The 23407-nt window shown below is 36.2% G+C and overlaps 1 protein-coding gene across 1 annotated transcript in view; it reads left to right on the top strand.

The window, feature by feature from the left end:
• TMPRSS11E (transmembrane protease, serine 11E) overlaps positions 1 to 23407 on the top strand; it is a 49614-nt gene that overhangs the window by 5779 nt on the left and 20428 nt on the right. Inside the window, exons 2-8 of the mRNA XM_011940296.1 lie at positions 7482 to 7606; positions 12437 to 12558; positions 14677 to 14744; positions 17259 to 17422; positions 20515 to 20553; positions 22002 to 22179; positions 23114 to 23373. Coding sequence (XP_011795686.1) covers positions 7482 to 7606; positions 12437 to 12558; positions 14677 to 14744; positions 17259 to 17422; positions 20515 to 20553; positions 22002 to 22179; positions 23114 to 23373 — 956 coding nt within the window. The remainder of the gene's footprint in view (positions 1 to 7481; positions 7607 to 12436; positions 12559 to 14676; positions 14745 to 17258; positions 17423 to 20514; positions 20554 to 22001; positions 22180 to 23113; positions 23374 to 23407) is intronic.

Raw genomic sequence — 23407 nt, 5'->3', positions numbered from 1 at the left:
TAATCTTCAGAAGAATCTTCTGAGTTAGGTCCTATCAGTATCTCCATTTGTGAGTGGGGAAATGTAGATTTAGAGAGGGTGAGTAACTTTCCTAGGGTCACCTAGCTAGTAAGAGGCAGTTAGGACTAACTCCAAGCTGTTTGATGCCTAAGCGCAAGTCTTTATCCACTAACAAGAAAATGGAAGTCATTTGCTTAAAGTCATAGAGCTTGTTACAAGGAGGCTCTTGACCAGAACCTTGGTCTTCTGGTATATTAGTATTATAATTATTAATTGTATCTCAAAATTATGCTGCTAGAGAAAATTAAGTTAAAATAGTTTACCATCTTTCACATATGCAGAATTTGCCAGAGAATTAGTAAATATGTGTCTTCATGTCACCTTTTTCCCAAAGATCATTATGTGAAAATGGCAATTTACCTTGATTGCAACAATCTGTTTTGCATATTATAATAGTATCGGATTTAGTTATGAGTGACAGGAAACCCAGAGTAACAGGGGATTACATAAAATGGAATTTTATTCTGTTTCATGTAAAACAATTCTGGAGGTAGGCAGGTAAGAGCTAATAGGGAGGTTCACAAATAATTGGGAATTTAGGCTCCTATTATTATACTGTCTACCAGCTTGATTATGTGTCTTCCAAATCCTGGTCTACTGTGGCAATCTGTGCTTCAATTAGCACATATATATTCTAACTATGAAATGCATATTAGGATTCTAGCCAACAAAGTAGATACTCCATTGGAAAGAAAGTATTCATATGCTGACTCTTATGGACAAGGGGCACTATTTGATTTTTCTGGTGGCTGTGTGCCTAACCAAAGATCAAGGTTTCTGTTATTAGGAAAAAAAGAATAAATATTTGGGATAGGTGTCTAGGAGTTTCTAGTATGGCTGTATTAAGTTTGAATGGTAAGAGGTATAGCCCATTGTGATGAACATAGATAGGTTGGTGGATATATAGTTCTGAAGTGTAGGCAACTGAGCTGAGCTGCCGTTATAGATTTAGTAGTAATCACTATATAGATTTGGTTGTAATTCGTGGACAATTTGGTAATGTCCACGAATTAAACGCATGGACATTGGTAACTAAAAGCATTTGTTCTTTTGGGTAAAATAATGCTTTTCTTATAATTTTTATGGCATAAATTTGTACAGAAATCCCACTTTATTCTAATATGAATCTGAGTTTATTACACTAATATATTATATTCTAATAATTAGAACATAATTAGAACATAATTGTTAAAGTGAGTATATAATAAAAATTTCATAAATTTTGTGTACCATCCAAAAATTAAAACTGAATTCTTTTTTTTTTTTTTTTTTGAGATGGAGTCTCACTCTGTCACCCAGGCTGGAGTGCAGTTGCCTGATCTCAGCTCACTGCAAGCTCCGCCTCCCGGGTTTATGCCATTCTCATGCCTCAGCCTCCCGGGTAGCTGGGTCTACAGGCGCCCGCCATCACGCCCCGCTGGTTTTTTGTATTTTTTTAGTAGAGATGGGGTTTCACCCTGTTAGCCAGGATGGTCTTGATCTCCTGACCTCGTGATCCGCCCGCCTCGGCTTCCCAAAGTGCTGGGATTACAGGCTTGAGCCACCGCGCCCGGCCATCCTCAATCATTTTTCTTCTTATACACTTGCCATGATATCAGCACACAGTTTGTTAATTCTTATTTTTCTTTCACACTTTGAAGTGTGTAGAATTCCCTATGATTGGCTGCAATGGCATCCCTAGTTAACTTTGCTGTGGGATATTGTTGTGTATAAAGTTGCTGACTCAGATAATGCCAATTTATTATCTTGACCTAAAAAGAGTTTGAGGATAGAAAGCAAATATATTAGTAGAAATCAAACTTCAATAGCTTAGTTTAAGTCTATAAATCCATAACTAATTACTTAATAATATCTTTAATTTTTTTGCAGCCCGCCTATCTGTATGTAGTTGCAAACTTCTAGAGATCAGGTCAAGTGTCAACTTAAATCAGTTTGTAGTCACCTGTGCTGTACCATATCTAGTTGGGAACTTAATAAAGACCTTGATGACAACCACAGTGGAGGTCAGAGACAGTCCTTACTGTTGAGTTGCCACTAATATTTATGTAGTACACCTATCTAACAAAGTCTGTTGATATCATATGTAATCTTCACAACCTCCTTTTAAAGGCAGGGGAAAGATACTGTCACTTAAGTTTCATGGTTGGTTAAACATAAATAGTTGAACTTTGGGTTTTGTAACTTCTCTATGAGAGCTAGGCATAATTATTATGGTAGGGAATGCAAACATTGCAATTCAGCACAAGGGCCTGGCTGATGCTATTAGATACTTATAGATGTGTTTTATCTAACAGTGGATAGGACAGAAATATGTTATTTGTAATTTTATATGGAGTAATTTGCTTGTATTTCTTCTTTAAAAAAACAGCAATGAAAATATACAGTCCATGCACATATGTATACAATATTCTGTTTTATTTCTACTGTGGATATTTTTATAGTCTTGTTCTAGAAAGTGTGAGAAGGATTAATGATGTCACTAATGCTTGCTGGTATGGGTTTTTCACAATGTAAAACACATCTCAAATACTTTTATTGATAGGATAAGCAGGCACAATCCTATGAGCTAAGCTACAGTCAAATATGTAACATATGCCAAAACAGATACATAGACCAATGGAACAGAACAGAGGCCTCCGAAATAATGCCACACATCTACAACCATCTGATCTTTGACAAACCTGATAAAACAAGCAATGAGGAAAGGATTCCCTATTTAATAAATTGTGTTGAGAAAACCGGTTAGTCACATGCAGAAAACTGAAAGTGGACCTCTTCCTTATACCTTATACAAAAATTAAGTCAAGATGGATTAAACTTAAATGTAAGACCTAAAACCATAAAAACTCTAGAAGAAAACCTAGGCAATACCATTCAGGACATAGGCATGGGCAAAGACTTCTTGACTAAAACACCAAAAGCAATGGAAACAAAATCCAAAATTGGCAAATGGGATCTAATTAAACTAAAGAGCCCCTGCACAACAACAACAAAAAAACTATCATCAGAGTGAACAGGCAACCTACAGAATGGGAGAAAAATTTTACAATCTATTTATCTGGCAAAGGGCTAATATGCAGAATCTGCAAAGAACTTAAATTTACAAGAAAAAAAATCCCATAGAAAAGTAGGCAAAGGATATGAACAGATGCTTCTCAAAAGAAGACATTTGTGCAGCCAACAAACATATGAAAAAAAGGTCATCATCACTGACCATTAAAGAAATGCAAATCAAAAGCACCATGAGATACCATCTCATGCCAGTGAGAATGGCGATCATTAAAAAGTCAGGAAACAACAGATGCTGGAAAGGATGTGGAAAAATAGGAATGCTTTTACACTGTTGGTGGGAGTGTAAATTAGTTCAACCATTGTGGAAGACAGTGGCGATTCTTCAAGGATCTAAAACCAGAAATATCATTTGACCCAGTGATCCCATTACTGGATATATACCCAAAGGATTATAAATCATGCTACTATAAAGACACATGCACATGTATGTTTATTGCGGCACTGTTCACAATAGGGAAGACATGGAACCAACCCAGATGCCCATCTATGATGTCTGTTATACACATCTCCTTTCTTTTTCAATGATCGACTGGATAAAGAAAACATAGCACATATATGCCATGGAAAACTATGCAGCCATAAAATGGATGAGTGCATGTCTTTTTCAGGGACGTGGACGAAGCTGGAAACCATCATTCTCAGCAAACTAACACAAGAACAGAAAACCCAACACCGCATGTTCTCACTCATAAATGGGAGTTAAACAATGAGAACACATGGACACAGGGAGGGAGACATCATACACTGGGGCCTATCAGTGGGTGGGGGACTAGGGGAGGGATAACATTAGGAGAAATACCTAATGTAGACAATGGGTTGATGGGTGCAGCAATCCACCATAGCACGTGCATACCTATGTAACAAACCTGTACGTTTTGCACATGTACCCCAGATCTCAAAGTATAATTTCTTTTTTAAAAAAGACCCACTATTGATTGGTGGTGTTGCTGTGAAGAGGCTTGTTCTGGTAAATTTTTCTTTGAAACACTGAGCCTTGACTTGTCATTTTCCAGTGCTTGCCATTAGCTTTATTTGCATTAGTACCTTTTTCCCCTTGTCTTTTTGCTGTTGCTGCTGCTTTTCCTTTTTAGCACTGTTCTAAAAATGACACGTTAATAAGTGATAATAATAATGCAGATCTAAACATATTGCTTGTTTTCTGGCAATTTGGGGCTAAAAAAGCATAAGCATACTTTAACTGTTATATTCACTTGACTTGTCACTAATTATACTTGTCCCCAGATTGAAAAGAAAATCATATAAAGAAAGCATTTTTATATTACTAAAGCTATTAGAATTCAATCAGTCTATCTGAAGGTGATTTTACATGAATAAGTGCACATAAGTTTTGATAGATGAAAATAATGACTGGAAAAGTATTTATGTATGTTCAGGAGGAGGTTAATTATACAAATGTCTGTTGATATGTAAAATAAATTTATTCCTTCACTTTACTATTTTTTTGAGCACATTTTCTTTCACATGTAATTTGGAGGAATTCAGTATTGAATCACTTACTGAGAAAATAAAAAAGTAAGAAAGAAATAGGGTCAATTATATCTCAAAAAAGCTAAACAAATATGGTGAATCAGTTTGAAAAACAATGCTATACAGACTGGGAAAAGAACAAATAAAGTTTCAAATGACAAACATCTTAGTAATGTGGTCATTACCACTATTACTAATAATTAAAATAATGATGATAATAATTATCATCCTTGTTATTTGTACAATGATTTTTCCACTTGGGAGCTCAAAGTACCAAACTACCTTATCATTTTTATCTCTACCTAGCTCATTAGATCAGGAGGAGTCTGGACTTATTATCCTTGTTTTTCATATGGAGAAATTAAGACAGATAATGGAATCTGTGGGTACAAGACTATATAATAAATGAGTTGGTGGCAGGACTCAGAAATATAATCTCTTAATTGTTTGTTCCAAGTATTTTTGACTGGATTCTCTTTTTTCTTTGTCCCATGTTATCCCTTTTGTCTTCTTCTAGCCACCCAGGAGAGCATGTCACTAAAATAGTCGTGAGTAATGTGGGAAGGTGGGGGTCAGAAAAGAAATCACAGTGGTACCTTGGACACTGCAGTGATGTGAATTCCATGAAAATACATATGTAATCTTCCTTATTCTTTTTTTCATATTTTAAGAATGTCCTATTTCTCTCTCTTGCTCGCTTTCTTTTAATTTGAAAGTCAAAATGTTTGTTCTTAAAAAATCCACCATAAAACAAACAAAACCACGAATTAAAATTAAAGTTTCTCACTTATTTGTTATTCTGCTTCTTACTGAAAAAAAATTGTTGTGTCTTCTGTATATTTTGTTACGCACAGATACATATATATAGTTTTATTATTTAGAAAAACTGAAACATGGAATGCATATTGTTCTATAACTTTTTTAAATTAAAACTTATCATTAACCTTTTTAATGCTAATATATGAAACCTACCTCATCAATAGAATGGCTGCATTGTTTACATTTTTATCTTGATTAAAACTTACTGTAGAACAAATAGAAAGTGTCTAGTATTTCACAATTCTACATAGCAATCATGTATTTTTGATAATTTCATGTTTTCTACAAGCACAAATTCATATTCTTCATCTGACATGTTTTGATATTAGTTGAGAAACCTCTGCCCGTATTCCCCTCAACAGTTTTGCTTATGTCTGTTATACTCATCTCCTTTTTTCTGCAATAGATGAATAGCAAGCATTCAGGGATGAAGGAATAGGAGTCACTTTTGGGGGTTTCTTAGGCACAGTTGCACATAAAAAGTAATCTCATTGTGGAGAAGTCTTTTTATATTGCAGTAATTGCCATTCTAGGAACAGGTGTTTGGAATTCTACTCAAGGGAAAACTGGAGATGGGAAAGGTTGGGGAGAGGAAGATAAAGCTTCCCTGGTTACAGACCCATGGAAAAATCACAGGAACAAGGCAGGAGAACAAGCAGAGTCCCTGGAGCCTTCTACCACATCTCAGTGCCTTCCCCAGGGACAGGATTGTGTAATGATGATAATACCACTGACTTCTGTGCCAGTGCTCTTTATTTTGTGCCCAGCCAGAGCCAGGATGTAATGATGGTGTGACAGGGGCCAACATGATAATATCATCACTTCCTGATCCTATATCATCAGGAAACACAGTGTTCTTGATTTTTGTAAACAAAAAGTATTTATTGTGAAATGCTTTGCTGTTTACACATTCATGATCTAATTCTAGGTCCCAAAGTGCTTTAGACGGAATGGTTATCCTGTTCCTTACTGATATATGGAGAAATTGAGCTCAGAGTTTAAATGATTTGTCCAAGTCACAGATCTGTGAATGAAAGGGCTGCACTTAGAATTCTCCTTATTCTGATTCAACACCCAGTACTCCTTCAGGAGAATACCATGTTTTCCTCAAGTCCTCATATAGCAGACAGCGCTCTAGAAAAAAAAAAAGTATAGCATACACTGGCATGGTAAATACCTCAAGAAATCTAAAATAACAGTATCATATTCAAACTCCTAGGTCATCTCTGACTTATTATTTCACATTTCTGGCTTTAGAGTTTGCTTACCAAATATTATAACCCAACGGGACAATTTTACCAATCAAACCAAAGTCATGTGGATCAATGTTTTCCAGTTACACGTATTTTTGAAGGCAGAACAAATAAAAGAAGTTGAGGGAATCTCAAGCAAAAAGAATTTCCTGTAGCATCATTAAAGCTTAGAGGTAACTATTAGCTCAAAACCTCAGGTTCTTTAGGAAGGGGCCTCTGGTTGTCTCTTCTAGGTATCCTCAAAGTTTGGTTTGGAAATAGACCGGAAAATTAGAAGCATAGAATTAGCAACTCTATCTGAAACCTGGTATGCTTCAAGCTGTAGCACACTTAAAAAGGATATTTAAGATTCTAAAGTGCTAGAGAAAAGGCTTAAAATATTTTTGTAGCTCCTGCAGTGTCTAACTCTATATCAAGTACATGGCTGGCTCAACAAGTGATAGCTAACGTTTAATATTGCACTTTCTACATGTCAGGCATTGTTACAAGCACTTTATATATAGTACTACGTTTAATTCTCGCAATAATCATATGAAATAGGTACTATCATTATCATCTTCCTTTTATGGATGAGGAAACTGAAGCACAGAAAAGTCAAACTACTTGCCTAACAACAGGAGTCAGAGTCAGGATTGGCCTCAGCAGCCTGGAACCAGGGTGTGCTCTAAACCCAGACAGTACACGACCCTCCAAATGAATGTCCTTCATTCCACAAAAATATCTGTTTTGTTTAAGGAGTGGATGTGTTGCATGCTCTGAAATAATCTATCTATTTACTTTCTTCCTTAGGCCGGATGTGGTGAGGGCTAGGAAAAGAGTTTGTTGGGAGCCCTGGGTTATCGGCCTCGTCATCTTCATATCCCTGATCGTCCTGGCAGTGTGCATTGGACTCACTGTTCATTATGTGAGATACAGTAAGTATAAGCTGCCTTGGCATCATGTAATTTACCCCAAATATTTCCTCATACCTTGCTGTTTTGATTTGCCTCAGGCTTATTCATTCATTACTAAGATTCATTTGCATAACCTGTACAAAGGAATCTTTACCTGCTTTGTCTCTTATTTAGTGCTCATAAGTCAAGGAGGATTATTTTTTCTATCTTTGATGTGTGATGCTTTCTGCTGGGAACAGCATGTTCATTTGCATCTTCTTTAATAGCAATAAGTGAATATTTATCAAGGGAAAACTACAGCATAGCTAGAACCAATGTCTTGAGTTGTTTGAGATCACAGGGCAAGCACCTTGATTTAAAATAATTCTGACTGGGTGCAGCGGCTCACGCCTGTAATCCCAGCACTTTGGGAGGCTGAGGCGAGTGGATTGCTTGAGATCAGGAGTTTGAGGCCAGGCTGGCCAACATGGTGAAACCCTGTCTCTACTAAAAAAAAGGAAAAAAAAAAAAAGCCAGATGTGATGGTGTACACCTGTAGTCCCACCTCCTAGAGGGGCTGAGGCAGGAGAATCACTTGAACCCACGAGGCGGAGGTTTCAGTGAGCCGAGATCATGCTACTGCACTCAAGCCTTGGCAACAGAGAAAGACTTGGTCTCAAAAAGAAAAAAAAAAAATCCAACTCGTTGAAGTCCTGACATGCCAATAAATCAATGACACAATCTGGAGTCATAAAAAGGTAGGCTCTGTTCTGTACCAGGAAGTTAGAAAAATAGTCATAGTGATGTATTGTTGAATAAGTGCCTATTTCTGTTATTAAAATCTCATCTTAGGATATACTGTAGGTGATTAAAGAGGATAGGGTATGCTGAGAAAGCTCATTATAAAGAAGTTCATCCTGCGGTTATCAGGTACCTCATTGCTAGATGAACTCTTAGTTGCTATGTTATTAGAAAGGTCTCCAGGGAACTTCAGAACTGTTCTCCAAGATGTAACAACCCTTCTGAAGTTTCCTCCTACTTTGCTTCAGGTTTTAATTACTTGACTTAACCATGACCTATTAGTTTAATATCTCCTTCTGTTACTAGATTATACTTGGATGTTCAAAACACCGTAACCATAGAAGCTAATCACTTGATTCTAATTTAATTGAGACCTTGTTGAAGTTGCTTTCCAATAACGAGAAAGAGTACTCTGCAATCTGGTTATCTTCCTCTACTGTCCATGCAAGTGTAATCTCAATTTCCAAAGCAAGATGGATCATTTCTGGATAGTTTAAAAAAATATTTAAAACAAAGATTTTTTTTTTGGTAGAATTTGCATACAGGCAGGTCTTTAATTTGGAGTGTCTGCATATTATTAATAGATTTTTCTGTAGCATACTTTTTATATTTTATTTTTTTAGATGGAGTTTTGATCTGTTCCCAGGCTGTAGTGCAGTGGCTTGATCTTGGCTCACTGTAACCCCCGCCTCCTGGGTTCAAGTGATTTTTGTGCCCCAGCCTCCTGAGTACCTGAGATTACAGGCATGCACCACCACACCCAGCTAATTTTTTCTATTTTTAGCAGAGACAGGGTATCATCATGTTCATCAGGCTGGTCTTGAACTTCTGACCTCAAACGATCTGCCTGCTTTGGCCTCCCAAAGTGTTGGGATTACAGGCGTAAGTCACTGTGCCAGGCCTGGAGCATACTTTAAATAAAAATGAATTGCTGAAATAACTTTATAGTTCTACAATTCTGCTGAGTATACTGAGTCCCACTTTGTTGTAAGCATCATTATTTGTCCCCATGGATGCCTAGGACTGTTTTATACACTTTTGTGTGTCTAGAATTTATCAGAGTCTTGGCACATGTTAGGTGGATTAAATACTGAATGATAATATCAAATGAATTGTACCTATGATATGTTCATAAATCTTACTCATATGTATACAGTGAAAACTTGGCAAGAATTTTTTCAGTAACCTGTTTCTGAATCCTGTTGTTTGGATTATCAGTTGAGTAATATTGAACACACAGCTTCCACTGCCCACACAGTACACCTGAATAAACAGTGATTGTTGTGATGTGTGTTACTGTCTTCTGTTTGCGACCTGCTTTCTGTTTTGGGGTAAAAACTAACAGAGTGGTTTTGGCAGATGAACATTTAGAAGCTGACATGCCAAAATAACCAAACCAAACTAAAAAAATCTGTTACAGAAATAGACAGATACAGATAAAGGTAATCATATTTGGAAAAACATCATTTTGGTTCTCATTTCATAAAACCCAGGACAACACACAATTCTGTATACAGTTCGTGTCTGGCGCCTTTGGTCGTGCATTTCTGCCGCTATGTGATTTGGATGTCAGAAGATGAATCTGTTATAAGCAACACCATTGCAGATTATAGAATCACAAACCTGCTAGAAAAGTACTCATGTTTATCCTTATTTTTCACTTTTCTGTTAATATTCCTAACATGTTTTAGTAACTACTCATACCATATATTTATGGCAGCTGGTAATACGTTTTAACAGTGGCATGCTTAAGTCTACAGAGTAAAGTAAAATATTGAGCACAGATAATAAGTTGTTAACTTGGCTAAACCATATGCAATTGCCAATATTTGACTATTTTTGACCTGTACTAATGACAATTTTAAATCATTCAATCTAATAAGTCAAAAAACTACATTTAAGGATATAGAGGGGTCTGTTACCATTCTGTCTAGAACCTTGCTATTTAACATATGATTAGCTACCAGAAGCATCAACATCACTTGGGAGTTTGTTAGAAATGCAAAATCTTGAGTCTAACTTTAGACCTCATGTACCAGAATCTGCATTTTAACACACTCCCTAGGCGGTTCACTTTTACATTAAAATTTGAAGCAGAATCCTAGAAGAATGGATACAATTCCACATAAAGTTATAGCTAACCATGAGGCAGATGTTTACAAATACAAATGTAATAGAACAGTAGTTTACAGAGATAGTTATGAGTTATTTCCCAGTATTTCAATACATTTGAAACCTTACTTGAAGTTAGGTTTGAACCTTCTATTCAGAGAAAGGGAGGTGAGGAAGGATGGAGAGAGAGTAAAACCTCCGAAGTCCTTCACTTAATCGTCTCTAGTACTCTGGCGACTCAACTTTCAGTGTCTTCCGCCTGCCATTCATCTCTTTTATTCATCACCAACCCCTCCCCAGCCCTTGTCAGAGTCTGATAGTGCTTCTCTCTCTTCCCATCAAATCCTCTGGATGGCCAGGGTGTTTTTCTGAAATATGCTAGTAGTTTTTTGAATAACTTTTATAAACAAAAGACTTGTCCCGTAGCTTCAGTAAGTGGCTTTTTTTTTTTTTTTTTACTCTAAGAAGCAGCTTGTGAAATAAATCTGTACTCTGGAAGTTTGTCTTGGCTATGCCCTGCTGGTCTTGGGCAAGTTATTTACATTTCCAAGACGGTAGTCTGTTAAATGTGGATAATATTGCCTTTTTGTGGAGTTATTGTAAATTAAATGAGATATGTGATATGTGACTGTACCAGGGACATTGGTGTTCAGTGTTAGTTTCCTTTTCTTCTGCGGTTTTTTTTTTTTTTTTTTTTTTTTGAGACGGAGTCTCGCTCTGTCGCCCAGGCTGGAGTGCTGTGGCCGGATCTCAGCGCACTGCAAGCTCCGCCTCCCGGGTTCACGCCATTCTCCTACTTCAGCCTCCCGAGTAGCTGGGACTACAGGCGCCCGCCACCTCGCCCGGCTAGTTTTTTGTATTTTTTAGTAGAGACGGGGTTTCACCGTGTTAGCCAGGATAGTCTCGATCTCCTGACCTCGTGATCCGCCCATCTCAGCCTCCGAAAGTGCTGGGATTACAGGCTTGAGCCACCGCGCCCGGCCTTATTCTGCAGTTTAAGTGAAGAGGGAAAGAATAGGAAAGTAGAGAGAGGAGGAGAGAGGCTGTGACTGGATGAGCCACACTCTGCTTTCCTATAGTAACTACATACAACTGTCTTGATCACCTGTGTATTTCTAATGCTTGACACAGTGTCTCTCACTGAAAAGTGGCTGGCATTAATATTTGTTGAATGAATACATTAATTTTCTGAGGGCTGTGTGCTTGCTTCATGCACTGGAGGGTGGAGGAAAAGTTATGTGACATTAACTTTTCAGCAGCTCAAAAATGTGGGTTGCTTAAATTGGATGCAGAAGTTAGAGACAGTGGCTAAGGAGCAGACAAGCCAACCCCTGTGGTTAGTGGGAAAAACATACACGCAGTGACAAAGGGAGCAGGTTGAAACTAAATAGTGTCCCTGGGAGATTATGCCAGGTGGCAACTTTAGCTCCCTAAACTTCTATTTACTGAATCCCTTGCATTTTAATTCCTAACCTCATCTTCCTTTTCAGCCAAAATAAATTTTCTCAAACTAGAGTTCTTGTGGACAGAATTGATGTATAGTTGATGGAAGGGAAAAGAAAATCTACATTTGGAATATACAAATACAGTGACCCTTGGGAGGCTTCTGAATCCATCCCTGTTTGTATGCTCAGATGGCATGACTTGCTCTCTCTTTTGGCTTACTGAGGAATGAATAACAGATGAATAATCAGCCCACTCTTCTGATGAGCTACTTGTACAGTACTCCAGGAACACCAGGCATTTCTTACGGCTTTTATACTCTAAATCACGTGATGATAAATGTTGTTTTATATCCTGAGATAACTATGAGGCCTGGGGCAGGATGATGATGATGATGATCTGTGCTAAGAGCATTCCTTCCTGTTTCAGTCTTCTAGCAACAACCAAGTGGGGAAATAATGATGCTTTACACCCATCTGATAAAATTAAGATAGAGTTTTGCTTCTTTCCTTGTAGATCAAAGGAAGACCTACAATTACTATAGCACATTGTCATTTACAACTGACAAACTGTATGCTGAGTTTGGCAGAGAGGCTTCTAACAATTTTACGGAAATGAGCCAGAGTCTTGAATCAATGGTAAGCAATTTGTCATCCACTTCTGGTGCATTTGCTGTCACTCTTTACCATATTTTTTAGCATCCTAGCTTCTAAAAGATCCATTCAACTAACAGATCCCTGTGTATTTGCAAAATGAAAAGAGGCCCTAACCCAAGGAATATAAAACAAAACAGACAATACATCACTTAGCACAATATCACTCGCAGGGCTGAACCAAAGAAACTTTAGCCATTCAGTCAGGTCCTTCTTACTTACCTTTCCTTAGCTAGTGCTCTACTGTTGATCAGCAGAGTCCAGAGATTCTGGAAATGTGAGGGTGGCCTAAAATATATTTGCTGTATCCTACACTTCCTAAAAAAGAGACCCTGAGCAGAAGATTGCCAAGATTGAAACTATTTAGGCACATACCTAAACAGTCTTTTAGTTCATAAAAGTATCTAACCTTCAATCAGCTTTCGGTACAAAAATATGTAGTAAATCCACAGATATGCAACTCTACCCAGTTTTTAAAAATATTTAATCTTCAAGTAGCTTTTGGTACGTAAATCCACAGATATGCAACTCTAGCCTTAATGCATCAATATTCATTTTGAGGGATCAATTAAATACTTAAGAAACTGGAAAAATTAGCAGCATGGGCCAAAAAACAAGGGCTTAAGTGGTAACTTCTTATCATTATCAGATTAATTAAAGAATAATTTAACTTTTCCTGGCAGTCTGTGAGGTAATTCGTGGTATAATGTGATGGAAAGAACACTGAGCTAGGAGCTGGGAGGCACATGTAGCTTCAGTGGTACCTACTGGCTAATGATACATCACTTGACATATCAGTTTATCATTTTGGACAAAGTTCCTTATGTGAAAATTAAGGCATTAGATTAGATAATTTCCAAATTGTCTTCCAGTTCCAATAACCTGAACAAGAATGGGAGTGAGGCCCTGGAAACCGCCCAGTGGACAGCAGCCTGGGGATTTGGCCAGCTTGCTGAGACAGAGGTGGAATCCTGGTTACATTTGCCCTTGCAAACACCCAATCAGGGAAATTTTTGATCAGGCTGTTCTCTAAGGCTAAATACATTTGCAAAATGAAGAAAGTGAAATTGAACCAAAAAGGTCAAGAAGAGATGGCACTATTGACCTTGTTCTTTGTGCCATTCAAGTACATTTTATTTAAGTAAATAAAATCCAGACATATTTAAATCTAAAGGAATATACATAGAACTCTTTAATGCCTTCAAAATTAATAATAGTTTGAAGTTACTTGACAAAAATTAACCCTTAAATAAAAATTTTCTTGTGAATACTGTCATCCTATTCAGAGGTCTTGTGCTATTCAGCTTTGTCTCATAATTGCAAGAACTGTCCTTAGGTAAAACAATTTGGAATTAATAAAATGTAAGAAAGAATTAAAAGTCTCGTTGCTTCTGTTAATCACCAGCATGTAGTAAGTGTTTACTTACTACATACTATATATCCACATACTGGAAACAAGAAGCCCTTGAAGTGTTTCCTTACATAAACTCCTAATTAAAAAATTAAGTTGCCTAGAATTCTTATTTAGAATAATAACTAACATCTCTACAAAAATAGATTCTTTCACTTTAGTGGAGTAAAACTTAGGCTAAGTATCCCAGTTCACCTGGGTCTTTCTATTAGCATTTGGAGTGCTGAACTGGGTGTACATTATGCCAGGATACTTGACAACTTTGTCACTAGGTTTGGGAAGCATTTGACATGGACATGCACTCATTTCTATAATCCAATTATTATGTGGCAGAATTATTTCATTTCCTTTGTCTATGGGCAGTAAAAGTCCTTATCTCCAGGTAAAATTGCTCACTCTTAATTTTCAAGAAACAGCATGCTCATTTTCTTTTGTCTCTTTCTGAGCATTAGTACAGCAGATGCCACTTCTGACCCCACTGCAGTTCCCTACTCCTATCATTCCTAAGACAGAGTTCAGTTGAAATCACTGAGAATACCGCAGTAGATTTCTCAAGCTTCCTCAAGTTCAGCTCACTGCGAAATGTCAATGCCTTTTGCACTGTTTTGTTTTTAATTTTCTAAAAAGCTTTGAATTAATTTGTGGAATTTCATAAAGTTCTTGCTGACATATTTTGAATATTTTTCAAACAGGTGAAAAATGCATTTTATAAATCTCCATTAAGGGAAGAATTTGTCAAGTCTCAGGTTATCAAGTTCAGGTATGTAAATCTGAATTGCCAACTTCTGAATTTAAAGTTGAAGCTGTTAATCTGCTCAGCAATAAATATGTTTTGAAGTGTTAAATGTATAATTCAATTCAACAAACATTTGACACTTGTTCTGTGTAAGTCATGGGTTACAAAGTCCCTTATTCATTTCTTAAATCCCAAAGTAAGCATTTGCAAGGTGATTGCTGGGGACAGAGGTATAATTGGTGCCTATGCTGTAAAACTGTTTTCTGAGAAACTTACTAAGTACAGATAGTACTATGTACAGATAGACCTAACACATATCCTTGGTTTAATGGCAAATAGTGCCCCATGTAAGACAGTGTAGTAGATCAGGTTTGTCTTTAGCTCTTCTTCCTCCTATTAGTCAATCTTGTTTACCTTCTTCTATTCCATCCCTCTATTCTCAAAATATGTAGCTGAGAAGATCTCATCTGTCAACTAACCATTCATATGTAGGTTTAGAACATAATATTAAGGAAAATATTGTAAGAATTTTCAATACAATATTGCCATAATACAAATTATTTGTATTAAAAAATAGAATAATAACTATTTCCAAAATTATTCCAATGACAAAACTCTAAAAATTTCCTGCCATTCTATTACTTAGCTGATATCTCTAAGGCATTACTTTGATCACTCTGTTCTAAAAATTGTGTACTCTCTGGTGTTTGAGATAGTGCCCTTTCTTGGATCTGCAAACTACTTCTCTCAACTTTAAGTTTCACTTTCTCAGGGGGACCTCATTCACCCACATGGCCTCATATTCTGTTGAAATACAAATTTCTATCTCCAGTCTGAACTATGTTTTTGATTTCTATCACTATATACACACCCCCATGTGGAAATTCCACAGAAAATTCCCTAACTCAGGAAGAATCCAGTTACATAAATGAGAAACCTGGAAGTCATCAAACACTCCTTCCTTTCCTGGGCCCCTCATATTTTATGAATAACTTAGTACTACTAATTCTATTTTCCCAATAGCTTTCTAATTTGTTCACCTCTTTATTCCAGTAATCTTGCTACTGCTACTCATTATTAGTCTTCTGTTACTGCAATCGTGAGAAGTGTATTGAAAAGATTAAGTCAATTTTGGAGATGTTGAATTTACATACTAGGGGACCATACTAAGGGACCATATGAACCTGAAAAATGAGTGTGACCTGGTAGAGGGAAATGGAACTGAGCAGAAGATAGAAATTTGCTCATGATCAACTCAAAAATTTGGAAGCATGGGCGTAAATTTCTAAGAAAAAGAATAATAAAAGGGAATGAAAAGGATGATGAAGAAAGCTTGAAGAACAATATTTAAGGTGATGGAAGAAATATGGAAGAATAACTTAGATATAGGGAAAGAGCAGGAAGATAGAAAAATCATGACAGAGGCACCACTGATGCAAAAGAAGAAGTTTCAAAGAGAGTGTGGTTGGCGTTGACAAATAATCCTGACTGAGTAATATAAATACTGAAAAGAATCCACTGGCTTTGTCACCTAGGATACTTGGGTTGTTATTTATTTTCCTGTCTTGAAAATAGTGTTACAATTAACATGTATATAGGTCTGTCCTTGCACAAATGCATGAGTGCATTTGAATATTTAATTTTTGGAAGTGGAAATGCTGTGTCAGAGAAGACAGATATTCAAACGTATAATAGATAAAACTGCTATCCAAAAATAAGACTCTAATTTGTATTCCCACTTCCAGTTTATGAGAGTAGTGGTTGATGCAATATATAGTGAAGAGTTGGATTCTTCTAGAAGTGACTATGAAAGCGAGTGGGTAAAGTAGCTGGCAGGATGATTCCAAGGTAGTAATTCATACAAATAGTATTAAGACTAATTAATTCTCTGTGTTGAAAAGTTACATGAAGTCAGTACAATTTGGTAAAGCATTCTGGTATCTTTAGGATTGGGAGTTGTTTAGGATAGCCTGAAGATTGTTTAGGGGAGGTAAGTAGACTTGAGATACAAGAATAAAACCTGAAATTCAAAACCACAGCTGATTTTATATTTAAGACACTTTGTATTTGATAATTTTGAATGGTTTTTGAAAGGCGTGTTTTTATATTAATAACCATACACTTAACTAGACCTTTTGAAGGTAAGGGATACCATAAACAGACTAGCTCATTATATGAGAGACTGAATTTGTGTTTCTTCACATAGTAAACAGTAGCAATATAGAAGGAAACATTTATGGATTTATTTTATGTGTGCATTTCATGTAAGCGATAAAGAAAAAAGCAGACTGAGATATCACCCTTCTTTCCTTTCTTTTTTCTTTTCTTTTCTTTCTCTCTCTCCCCCTCTTTCTCCTTCCTCCCTTCCCTTCCCTTCCCTTTGCTTCTCCTTCCTTCCTTCCTTTCTTCCTTCCTTCCTTCCTTTTTCTTTCTTTCCTCCCTCCCCCCTTTCCTCACTTCCTCCCTCCCTCCCTTCCTGCCTTTCTTTCTTCCTTTCTTTTTTTTCTTTCTTTCATTTTCTTCTTTTTTGGCCCACAGTCAACAGAAACATGGAGTGTTGGCTCATATGCTGTTGATTTGTAGATTTCACTCTACTGAGGATCCTGAAACTATAAATAAAATTGTTCAACGTGTTTTACATGAAAAGCTGCAAGATGCTGTAGGACCCCCTAAAGTAGATCCTCAGTCAGTTAATATTAAAAGTAAGTTAATTTCTCTTATTTTTCTTTCGTAGAACAGTTTCATGTTAGGTTTGATCTTGGCACTCATTAAAAAATTTTTTTTTGATATCCTTTAATTCTGGGGTCTTGCCACCAACAGTATATTTCTTTGGAACTAAATTGCTCCTAATGAAGTATTTTAATTTTTAAAACTGCCCTAAGCTTAGGCCTCCCATGCAAGCTTTTTATTAACTCCTGAGCAGTTTTCTTTATATTACACTTTATACTTTGGCTATAGAATCCAATTATAAGTGAATAAAATGGCTTTGTATCTTCTTCTTTTTCTTGTTGCTTTCATTGTATGTTCTGAGGGTATGGTATATGGAAAGATTCATGTCATTTACACATTTATTTTCAAATGTCATTAATATGCCTTGGTATACTTTCTTCTCTTAAACTTTTCACCAGCAAAACACTTATAATAAACTTATTTTTGGTATATTTACACCTATAAACAAAAAATTTAGGTAGATTTTTGTTGTTCTTGTTCTTATTGCTTGTAGGGCCACATGGGACAAAACAAGTGATGATAGGTACTCACATTTAGAAAATAAGAAATATGAGATCCTCAGTGGAAATTAAGGTCTGGCTAAGGGCTGAGTCATATGTTATAGAACAATGCAGGTCTATAGAAATACTGTGTGGGCACAAGTATAATGTTATATTTTTTTGAAGTTACATTAAAAACAAAAATAAGCATGTAAAATTAATTTTCAATAATTTGTGTATTCAACTCAATATGTCCCGAGTATTATCATTTAAACAAATAATGTAAAAATTATTCATCAAATATTTCACTTTTTTTGTAGTAAGAATCTGAAATCTAGTAACATTTTATATAGGTAGTACATTTCAATTTAGACTAGCCATACTGCAAGAACTCATTGGCCACATGTGGCTAGTGGATACAGTAGTGGATATGGCAGCACTGGGAACTAGAGAATAGGGGACAAGTAGAGAGAATGAATACAAACTGCTAATATAAAATCTGATAGATCTAAGTAGATGCCTAAATTGATGGCCAGCCAACCCACTTGCTTAGGAAGGAGGCTTCAGTAGTCAGGGACAGATACATAATTTATGCACCCTAGCACAAAATGAAAATGCTAGATCTGTTTTCAAAAAGCAAGAAAAAAGTGCTGTTAAAAGTACAAAGATGTAAGAGTTTTCTTTCTTCCCTGGTCTCTCTCTCAACTTTTCATGGTGTTTTCATTTGCTGATTATTGTCATTCTAAGACAAAAAAATTAAATTTGTAGATTACTAATATGAGTTTAATTGTTTATATCATGCAATGTCAATTTAACTGCATGTATAAGTACATTTAACTTGTATTTCAAATCATGGAAATTATGCAACTGTATTTCATAGCTTATACATACATGTTTTTCATTTTTGCCATCAATGGAAATAGTACAAAAGGTTAATGACTCTTCTTATTTTCCTGGTTAGTATGAGCAAATTCTACCAACACTCTCTACCTTCAGCTTACTGAAGAGTGAGGAAGGACTAAAAGGAAAAGGAGATCTGGGTTTCCCTATCTTTCTCTTTCTAAGTTGTAGTTTTCAGCAAAAGCTGTTGGCTAATACACAGGAGTAACAGAAGCAAGAAAGGATATGACAGGCTCTGTTGTTCATCTGTGTTTATTAGAATGCTATTGTCTTTTCCCTGAGTTTTAAGCAAGTTTTGATTCAAACAGAAAACATGGCCTCCAAGGCATGTCAGTGCACCTCCACTTACTTAATGGAAGGAATAGCACACTTACCTTGTACTTGCTTTGAGTCTTGCTGAACCCCTGTGCATTGTGGGTTCACTAGAATTCTGATTTCATAGGGAATTGTGAATGATATATGCAAATGAGGTGGGAAGAAACCATGGACACACTTATTGCACATATCTGGTCTGCCAACACTATGATCTATTATCCTATTGAACCTCATTTTCAAAACACAAGTTATAAGATAAAATTATTAAGAATGTCAAGTGAGCAACAGCAGAGCATTGTACCAAGCACAAAGCCATTGTGAATATGAGACCCAGTGCAGATGTGTAAGTCACACATGAAGCCAGCCTTGTCAGTACTGTCAATACACAAAGCTTGAAATTTTTGTAGGAAGAGCTTTAGATAGAGAACAAGTTATTTGAAACAAAGAGATCAGAGGTGGTCCTTTTAATATTAACTGAGACTAAATTGTAAATTCTTCCTTATTTTTGCCATTTTCCCCACAAGTAGCCAGAATAAATAAAGTCAGAAAGAAGGTTTTCTAGAATATAGATTTCCACTTCATTCATATTATTAAATACTAAAGAAAAAAACCCACTAATATTTTCGCATTTAGAGCATCCATCCTTCCATGTACAAAGAATAGTTTTGGTCGTTAGAACTCTGCTGAGTCAGGAAGTTTGAGCTTAGAGTTTTATACATCTATTGGCTAGGTTAGTGTTTGCATAGGGTTTGAGACTGACTAGTGAGAAGTTAGCAAGCTAAGAAGTCATTGGCTGGAGCTAAATGACAATTCGAGGGCAGACTGTCTTTTCAAATTTGACTTCAAAAGGGGTAACACTGTTTTTAACTGTGAATGAGTACACATTTACGGAGATGCTACTCAGGTGTGTTATACAAATGAGACTATGCTTATGAGCTTAATGATATAATCTGAAATAATGGTTAATAAATGTATTATTACATTTGGGGAATCAATACTACGGTTTAGAGCAATGTTTCCCATGGAGGGGTTGTGGACTGCCTGCATCTTATTTACTGGTATAAAATCCAAATTCTTGGGCTTCAATACAAACTACTGAATTAGAGTTACTGGGAAAGGGAACAGGAGTTTACATTATAAATATGCTCCTTATGTGACTCTTACCCACATTAACGTTTAACACACCATTCACATTCTCTGCAATGTGATGATCATAGTTTGTCTATGACAAACTATGTCGCTTTCTTTATAATCCAGAAATACTGTTTTATAATAAAATTAAGGAGCCTTTTAGTATTTAAAATACTCAGAGGCATAGTGTAATTCTGATGTGCTGACCTTATTCTATTTACCATTTCTATGTGTTTCAGAAATCAACAAGACAGAAACAGACAACTATCTGAACCATTGTAAGTTTAATATATTTATTAAAATAGCATTACCTGAAGGTAAAAAAGCTAACACTATAGGTCATTTAGGTTTACTTCGTGTTGATATCATGGGACAGAACAGATAAAGTTTGATTAATTTGTGTACAGTTCATGGTGCTTTATCATATCTCGGAGATGCGTTTTATTAGTAAAGAAGAGCAAAATTGAGATAACTTTGGAGTGGATGTATGGGTGCCTGGGGCAGATGTGTAGTGGAAGTGAGTTGTACAGCTGTTAAAGAAGAGGCAAGAAATGTTTACTTATCAATGTTTTATTTGTAGATATCTATAAGATAAAACAAATCTATGCATTGTGTTTTTCAGCTAGAGGCAGAAACTTATTATCGCTATATCCTAGATAAAATCTTCTTGATGTTATTAATCCTGTGTCATGGAAAGTGCAGGAAATTATGGAGTATATTTTAATAAAATTACTTTAGACACATAGATATTATCTTCACCTATATTTTAAAAGTGCTGACTCTAGGCCCAGCACTTTTCTTCTCCTGTAGCCAAGTACCCCACCATGATTTACAGTATACATTCAATAGTTATGGGGTTGTTGCACATTACATTTCTCTTAAAAAGTGGAAGAATATGTGCTGCTCACCAGCTCATATAGTTGGTTAATTTCTAAAATTAACTAAATACAAAACCAAAAGATAATCTCATTACCTAAATAGCATATACTCTCGCCACCAATATTTATTGGGAACATACCATGTGCTAGCACTGTGTTAGACAACAGGGATACAAAAGGGATAAGATATAATCTCTACCTAAAGCACTTCATACTCTAGTGGGACTAGATGCATGAGACTAATTCATGAACACATCATTCTTAAACAACATTTCTCAACCAAGGGAAATATTGTTGGCCAAGCTATCATGCCCCACCCACTGTGGCATTTTTGTCGTGAATATAGGGAGAAGGCTACTGGCATCTAGTATATATAGGCCAAGATCTTATGATGCACAGGGCAGCCCCCTACAACAAAGAATTAAACAGTTCAATATGTTAGTGGTGCCAAGGTTGAGGAACCCTGTCATAAACAATGTCAATATGTATACATACACATAAGCACACACATAGAGGGTGTCTGTTATACACATAAGCACACACACAGAGTGTGTTTGTTACTATTATTATTTTGGAAGCACCAAGAAAGTAATAACTAATCCAGATTGGAGACAGGGTAGTTAGAGAAAGTATCCTAGAGAGATAACAACGGCTTTAAATTTTACAAAATGAACAGGAGTTAGCTAAATAAAACATTACAGTTTACAGAAAGGTAAGAGCATGAGAAAATATTTGATACTATTGGAGCACAAAGTAGAAGAAATTTGGAACATAGTAACACAATTTGATGCTTAAAACAACGGCTAATTAATGCACCCACCAATGCACCCACCCTCTCTCTTTTGCAGGCTGCGGAACACGAAAAAGTAAATCTCTAGGTCAGAGTCTCAGGATTGTTGGTGGAACAGAAGTAGAAGAGGGCGAATGGCCCTGGCAAGCTAGCCTGCAGTGGGATGGGAGCCATCGCTGTGGAGCAACCTTAATTAATGCCACATGGCTTGTGAGTGCTGCTCACTGTTTTACAACGTAAGTCTCGAACCTTGAGGATGTTTGGGAGTGAACAAAGTGCACTGGGTTTTGGCAAGAAAATATCTCATGAATTTTGGGAGATTTGAGTTTATCATAAATTAAAAATAGTGCATATATCACAAAAGACTGGAATATTTGTAAACATTAGTAAGAGGTTTTAAAGTCTGGAAATGGAAATGGAGTCAAAGTATATGTGAATAAATAATCTTTTGATAAATACACAATCATTTCTCAAAGAAAGCAGGAATTTTAAAGGCATTTTTGAACTTTGAATTTGCTGTCAAACAGGAGTGGTCTATCTCTCTGCTGAGTATCTCAATCAGAGATGGAGTCTGGATAGGTTGTAGGTTTGATCCTAAGGTGGAAATTTCACATGGTAAGAAAAAGAATTAAATATGAAGAATTATATAACAAAGATGTGAAGAATTTGGAAGTAGCAAGTTGTACAAACGAATAGATTGACTTATTATATTGCAAGAAATGGAGGACCCTTCAATCTATTGTCAAAATGTGTATAGTATATAAAATAGTAATACTTTGTTAAATTATTGTGTAGACTTTTTGGTTTTCAGAGAAATTTGTATATTTCTGGGTGGGGTACATGAGGCACATAGAATATATTAATTTTTCTTATTCTGTACAAGGTACTTTCCATAGGTCCCTTGGAGTCATTAATATTCAGAAATATCAAAAAGCCCTAGCATTTGGAGTGGATGACTTGGCATATGGAGTGGCATGTATATTATAGGAAATGGTGGCTTTTTCACCTGGTCAGACCCCTGAGCCTTGTTCTCAAATTGGAAAGAGTTCTGTACGTCAAAACTATAAAAAGAAAAAGAAAATCTACAGCTGTAGACTGAATTATTCAATATAAATTATTAGACTGATAGCATGGCAAAAAGAAATTTATTCTTCATTTTCTTTTCCCCAGATATAAGAACCCTGCCAGATGGACTGCTTCCTTTGGAGTAACAATAACACCTTCGAAAATGAAACGTGGTCTCCGGAGAATAATTGTCCATGAAAAATACAAATACCCATCACATGACTATGATATTTCACTTGCAGAGCTTTCTAGCCCTGTTCCCTACACAAACGCAGTACATAGAGTTTGTCTCCCTGATGCATCCTATGAGTTTCACCCAGGTGATGTGATGTTTGTGACAGGATTTGGAGCACTGAAAAATGATGGTGAGCATCTGAAGAGAAACTCAAATCAAAGTTA

Source organism: Colobus angolensis, unplaced genomic scaffold, assembly GCF_000951035.1.
Source record: "Colobus angolensis palliatus isolate OR3802 unplaced genomic scaffold, Cang.pa_1.0 Scaffold189, whole genome shotgun sequence".
NCBI classification, from domain to species: Eukaryota; Metazoa; Chordata; class Mammalia; order Primates; family Cercopithecidae; genus Colobus; species Colobus angolensis.
Note: the sequence above shows the minus strand (reverse complement) of the source record. Positions and strands in the feature narration are given on the sequence as shown.